The following is a 7,236-nucleotide window of genomic DNA, read 5'->3' on the forward strand; positions in this document are numbered from 1 at the left end:
GGCCATAGCCTCGATCGGTTGAGCCTTTTGGCGTCGAAAACCTATCTTTTTCAATTCCTTTCTTTTCTAACACTTAGGCAAGGTCTTTAGGTGAATTATTATGTCAATTTTAAAACATTTTGCCTAAGGTATTTTTGTTAAAACTCGGGTTTTAATGAAATTGAAGTTTTAAAGGATAAACCAAGTTTTCTAAGTTGCATGAAACGGTATGAAAATCCTAAGTGCACTCATGCATTCATCTCACATTCATTTCCTATGATCACAAGTCTTCCAAAAGTCTCGATTTTGTATCAATTTTGTCATTCGATGAATTTTCGAGTTTATGCCTGAGATTCTTAACCATTAAATCAATTAGTCACTTAACCATAGTTTGTTATCATCAAAACCCGATTAGGAGAACCCTTGGGCTAACGGACTTCAACATTACAATGAAACAAATTTAAAATCCAAAGACACTATAAAGAAAATCAAATAGCAATAAAAAAGGTTTTACATTTTCAATAATATATTGTTTAAATATTTCTATTTCTTTTTTTTTTATCATAAAAAAAAAATAAATTATGTCCTCTCTTGCCTTTATCCCAAAACTACTCCACTAGCAATGTCACTAGCATCACATATCAACTTGAAAGGCAACCTCTAGTTATGTAGGTGTGAAAGTGAGTTTCTCCATTAGAGTATCAAAAGTTTTCTAACATCCATTAAACCATTCAAATTTGACTTCTCTAAGTAGAAGTGCACATAAGGGTTGAGCGGCTTTAGAAAAATCTTTGATGCAAATTTTATAGAACTTTGCATGGCCAAGAAATTGATGAACTTCCTTCAATGTAAAGGGATTTGGAAACTTTAATATTAACTCACTTTTATCATGATCCACCTTAATTCCTCTTTTAGAAATTATCATGCCCCATTACAATTTCTCGATTCACCATGAAGTGACATCTATCCCAATAAAGTACTATGTCTTACTCAATACATCTATGAAACACTTGGTGTTAGGATATAACCTTTGAAACATAGCATAATGTAACTAAATAAGTTTTCATTAATACATTTATATATTGTGATTTTAGTTTCCACTGTCTATCAATGATTGCATTATTATTTATCTAAGCACTCATGTCTATATTAATTGCATTGTACATGACTTGAGTGTATTAGAAGTACTTGCATATAAGTTTTGAGTCATGTGTTCCTTATAAGATGATAAGTTGTTCACAGTTGGTTTGTGGAATTAGGCAATCCATATGGGTTGTAGTGCACTATCTTCTAATTAGACGGATGATTTGTCTTGGTCATAAAGATGAGATTCCCATGGTAACTACACTTGTGTGTATGGTTGCACATTGGACAATACCTATGGTGAGTCATGACATTGGCTATTGGATTGTAATGACTTTATGAAACTACTATATATGTTGTAGGAGCTATCAACTTCAAGAGAATATTGAGCTAGCTTTAAGGTCTTCTTTGGCTTAGACCTATGGTGAGACCTTAAGATGGTCATGTATTCCCTATAGATTGGGCCACGATTGATAAGACAGGTGGGAACAATAATTCTTAAGATACACACCATGATATCTTATGAGATTGAGATTGTGTGTCCCCTTAGGTGATTCTAATGACTTGTGAAGACGTAATTTGTGGCTAAAGTGATTCCATAAGTAGAAATTGAAATAAGCTCTTTGTGGACAAGAATATGTCAATTGATCACAAAATAGGAGGATTTGAGACTCAAGGATTATAGAGGTAATCTTGAGAGGTTGATAGCATCTATCTCGTTAGATTACGAACATCGGTCCATGTAGAGTCTACATGTTGCAGATAGGAGGATTTAAGACTTGAGGATTATTAGTTTCTTAATGATTGAGATTGTGATATTTCACATTGGATATGAGAAAAAATTATTGTAGCTCTATATATATGAGTTTCTCTTAACTACGCAAACTTATTTTAAAGTCATGAGGACCTATCAAGCCCTAGCGAAAAAGATTTACATAGTTGAGAGTTAGGTCATTACAAAGAATTTTTAAAATCTCATCATTAAGACACTAATAAGGTTCTTCCACATTATACATTAACACTCTTTACTAGTTGTAGACCCCTTTATGGGGGGGGGGCCGGGGGGAGAGTTTAGCTCTTCTGGGCATTTCTCTTTGAAACAAAGAGGGGACCAGCTGCAGAGGGCAGAGGAGAGGGATGGTCATAATTTCAGAGGGGCCATGCCTGCTGATGAAAGCCACAGGAGAGTGAGTAAGGGAGGGGGGAGCAGGTCCATGACTTGCGGGAGGAGTTTTGACCCAGTGAAGAGGTTGGTTTTGAGGAGGAGGAAGCAACGCCAGGAGAAAGGAAAGGAAACGGAGAGAGAGCTGGTGCAAGAAGGAGAGGGGACTCTTTTACTCGGAGAAAAAATAATTTTTGCTTGAGAGGATTCACGCAGGTTTAGCATTCTTACGTCTTAAGTTTCTCCATTATTACCGTTTTGCTATGCTTTTTTTGCTGATATCCAAATACCTGCTTTGATCATCTAAGATGTTAAACTCACTTTTCATGGTTACTTGTTGAGTCTCTGTTCTTCTTCTAAGTGTACTGTATGATGGTTGCGCTACTTATTCATGTGTTAGGATCCCCCACTAGCTTCTTTTGAAAGCTTCTTAATCTTCATTAAAATAGGTTTTGGAGTTAAAGGCATCATCCTCTCCCGCATGCTCTGTTTCTTCATTCTATTTTCCTCTGTTTCTATTCTCTTTCTTTTTTTGAGTGTTGGGCATCTCGTTTGAGTTTGGCTGTCTGGATTGGGGTGTTCTTTGAGGGGGTCCCATACCTATTAGCTCACTTCCAGATGCAACAACGGAACCTCCTCGGCAAGGTAGCAGAGAGCTATTACTTGACAGCGGCATCAATGGGTTGAGAGCAATTGAAAATCTGAAGAACAACCCATCAAGGTTGATGTGCTGGTGCCCCTGCAGTCAAGCCTGCAGTAGTGAAAGTGAAGCCTACTGTGAGTGCCCCCAGGAGATTGCATAATTTATATTAAAGAGTACAGTAAGTTCCCATACAAAATATTAGTTTTCTTCAAAGTTACTTATTCACTTTTTTTTACTTTGATTCTTTATTAAAGTTGATGCTGACATATAAATAATTTTTTATTGGTAAAAGGGCATTCACACTCTCAAACTTACCCAAAGCCATATGTTACATGTCATATAAATAAAAAAAGGCCCGGTTTTCACTAACCCAAAGCCATATGTCATTTTATTTATTTATTACTATTATTATCTTCTTCACTTTTTGATGCCAAAATTTAATTTTAAAAACTTTAGTATTCAAATAATTTTCCTAAACTCCAATTTCTTCTAAATTTAAATTCCAAATTCCCAAATTTTAATTTTCACACCAGTTTATTTAATCATTGTCATTTTATTCATTTATTTATTTGTTTATTTTTAAAATCCCATCTTTAAACAAATTCTTCAAAATTCCGGCTTTCGAATTTAATTTTCAATTTCGAAAATTCCAATATTCCCATTCATTTATTTAATCATTATTTTCGTCCTTATTATTATTATTCCATTTATTTATTTATTTTAAAATTTCATTTTTTTTAACATTTTTTTCAAAATTCCAATTTCCAAACTTAATTTCCGTTTTTCAAAATTCTAATTTCTTTCTAATTTAATATTCAAAATTCCAATTCTTAAATTTAATTCCCAAAACTTCAATTTTCAAATAATTTTCGAGACTTCAATTTCCAAATAAATTTCAAAATCTAATTTTCTCCCGAATAGTTTTAATTCCGCTCTAGCTTTCAAACAATCTTCTGCTCCTCTTGACTTTAATAAGCAAGAACGAATTTTCCGTAATTCCGAATAATGGAATTTATGGGATTAATTCATGCAATATAAATCGGGCTTTGGTGGGGGGCCCAACATATGTGATTTCCCTATGATTGATTGATTGTTTGTTTGATTTAATTGTCATGCATGATTGATTTTATTCTACTCTATGACATGCTCGAAATTATTCCTTAATTGTGCACTAACCTCACTTCTTGATAGCGCTTTATGGATCACTGCCCAGGTACGCATCCACACCCACTCGGGTCATTTTCTGTATGCATGTTTAGATTCTCATATGTGCATGATTGCTCTGGGTATTAATTGATTCCCTCATCAATTGCCATGATTGCTTCATTTTATTAGTAGAGACCCGACTTTAGGGACTTAAAGGGGTGCTACGGTCTGTACCGTACCTTCCCGATAAGTAACCTGACCCCCGAACCCGATCCGGTTTCTTGCAGACCGCCTTTTCCAAAATAAGGAGTCACACTTAGGGTTTTTATTTCTTATTTTGTTTACCCTTTTAAAAACAAAACAAAAATAAGTGGCGACTCCAAGTCATTTTCAAACAATAAATAAAATCAATTTTTCAAATAAAAATCGAGCTCGCCATCGAGTGGTGAAACGCATTGAGCTGAAATGCGGAGTCCACACTAGTCATGATCTACTTCATCCAAATCATTACCCATCACATTCTTGTGGTTTATAATATAATTCATAAAAATTTCTCTTTATTTTTTTTCTTGATAAGAAATTTTCTTCTATGTAATCTTGTGCTATTGATGATTTTTATGAGGTTAACTTTCACTCTCTTTCATTAAATTTTCCTTTGTACTTTTTATTTGTTATATTTATAGTGAAGGGAGGGATTATTCCTTTACTATAAATATAACAAATAAAATATTAATTTATCTATTTGCTTAAATTGATAAAAACTCAATAGAAATTTTGGGGAAAAAAAAAATAAAATAAAAAGATAAAACAAACAATACAACAGATATTGAAGAATTGTTTTATTAAAAAAGAACAACATGTATGATAAAATTTGTGATGGTAGATCATAATATTTCATAATTAAAAATTAAGTACATTTACTACTAAAATGATGATCTATTTATGTAGTTTGGATGTATTTAAGAATGTAAAAAATGGTGTTATATTTATGATAATTTTTTGTTTAAAAACGTCCATAATTTTATATACAAGTTTTATTTTTTGTATTATATTTTTTAAATATAAAACTAATGTTATGACATAAGTTAATATATATTTATATCGCTTCATACAAACAAGGCCAAAGATGGCTTGGTGGATGAGGTCATATATTTTGCCTTTCCCTGCTAGCCAAAAGACGAAATGTTCTCATCATCTGAACAACCCTTATGTTTCTCCCATTTCTTGCCTTGGGCAACTAACCATGGTGTTGCGGTTCAATGTTTCCTTCTCTCCAGTAGTGTCAAAACTGTGGATGTTGATCTTAGACTTTGGTAAAAAATTATGTAAGATAAAAATTTCTTTATTTACCGGAGAATTTTATACAGTTCTTGAAATATTATAGTTGAAGTAGTGAATTCACAAAATAATGGCACCCATTTTTATATCTTTCTCAACAAATTTTTTTTTTGGACTTTAAAAATTTGTCTTTAAAAAAAGAGTATAAAATAAAAACTTTCCTTTTACCTTTCCCCTCTTGTGCATGAGGAATCGTCTCGTCAGTGACCATGCCAGCCGGATGAGGATCCTGGCGAGAACTCTCTATCTGATCCAAGCGTCTACTGACTCCGGCCATGAACTCCTGAAAGGAAGCAAGTGTGGAAGCTAGCTCGTCCGACATCTCAACTGAACTGTCTGAACTCGGATATGAATCTGCTCTGATCAATCGTCCTCCAACTCTCCTCCAAGAATGTGACTCCAGACTCAAACGACTCCTAAACTGACTCCCTACAATGCAAACAAAACGGATGAAGGACACGAGATAAAACTCTAAAATACGACAATACAACATGCAAGTAGATGGTCCTGAGATGGCAATCTGAAATCTGGATGTATGACGAAAACTTTAGAGTCATAAAGGTGTCCATTGTGAGATGGCTACAAATGTGACCAGAGAATTCCTATCAATAATCCGAGATAAAAAAGGTGTGAAAAAAAAACACGCTATCACGAGATCAATACTCCATCTATAACCACATATCCTTGAATCAACCTTCAACTCGAGCTCCATAAGAGAAAAATAATAAGGTGATCAAGGCAATTCTCTCGAAAAAAGTGTGAATATCAAAACGTGTCTTTCACCTTTCTGTAATGAAAATATGAGCATCGAGTCGAAAATCGAACTAAGGATCAAACAAAGAATGAGGTATCGGGCTCGTGATAGGTGTACAGTGCAAAAACAAGACGATCATGATCGATGAACATATCCCGAAGCATCCAGTAAGTGACAACAAAGTGAAAGAATGTGTCCAATCAAGAAAGAAAGACGAAAGCCCTAGGGGGTAAGCATGACAAACTCATTGAGTGAAAAACGTAATCCAAGGTGACACAATAAAGGTGATCCGACTGATACTCAAACTCAAACCGATCTCTGAGCACTCTCGACTGGAGACTAAAAAGAAGGAGTGTCGAATCCGAACTATGACTATAGAGGCTATGAAGGCCCTCAGATGCACCCATGTGTAGGGAGGAAGTCCTAATAGAAGGATCTATAGCTCAACCTACGAGGTCAAGGCGGCTCTAAATGGATATGGGCGGACTTTAAAAGATCCCTAACAGAAGCGATCGTACCCTCCGGCGGTACGCAACCCTCTGCACGCCTCCGAAGAGACGGGGCGCTTCCATGCAAGGTGGTCATCACCTCCACACATGCACTACCTCGACATCCCAGGGGGGTTCCTATGGTGAAACCTCTCAAACTCTCAACACTCAACGGTCGACTAAAGTGCACAGTGAATGGTGTGGGTGCATCCGAAAACCCTAAGAAGCTAAAACAAGAGAGAAAACACACTGGTCGCACAATTATCCATGAAACCTAGCTCGGGGCTATACAGGTCTTCAATGATCGGACTCCAATCAGCATCAATATGTCGGTCTCCTCCAGAACGCTCCCAAACATCAGTATAGCCTGTCGCTAGACCCTATTCCTAACCTCTATCTCGGTCAGAGTACAAGCACACACGAGGCCTCACACTTGCAAAAGTGAGAACCGAAATGAAGGAAATGACCGAAACTAGAGGGTCGGAGATAAGGGGATAGATGTGCTACCCACACGGACAAGCAACACGCAATCACACAAAGGAAGGGTAGTCATGCACCATACAGTCAAGCAGAGTATAGGTATATCACTCAAGTCCACACAAACTATGATGATCAAGACGAATAGTGATACAGACATCATGCT

The 7,236-nt window shown here is 35.7% G+C and overlaps 1 protein-coding gene across 1 annotated transcript in view; it reads right to left on the reverse strand.

Moving 5' to 3' along the window:
* The window catches only part of LOC117910977 (disease resistance protein RPV1-like), a 13,783-nt gene extending 8,110 nt beyond the window's left edge, over window positions 1–5,673 (reverse strand). Inside the window, exon 1 of the mRNA XM_034825149.1 lies at window positions 5,520–5,673. Coding sequence (XP_034681040.1) covers window positions 5,520–5,673 — 154 coding nt within the window. The remainder of the gene's footprint in view (window positions 1–5,519) is intronic.
* Window positions 5,674–7,236: the final 1,563 nt, after the last annotated feature.

This window comes from Vitis riparia, chromosome 3 (assembly GCF_004353265.1).
Source record: "Vitis riparia cultivar Riparia Gloire de Montpellier isolate 1030 chromosome 3, EGFV_Vit.rip_1.0, whole genome shotgun sequence".
Taxonomy (NCBI): Eukaryota; Viridiplantae; Streptophyta; class Magnoliopsida; order Vitales; family Vitaceae; genus Vitis; species Vitis riparia.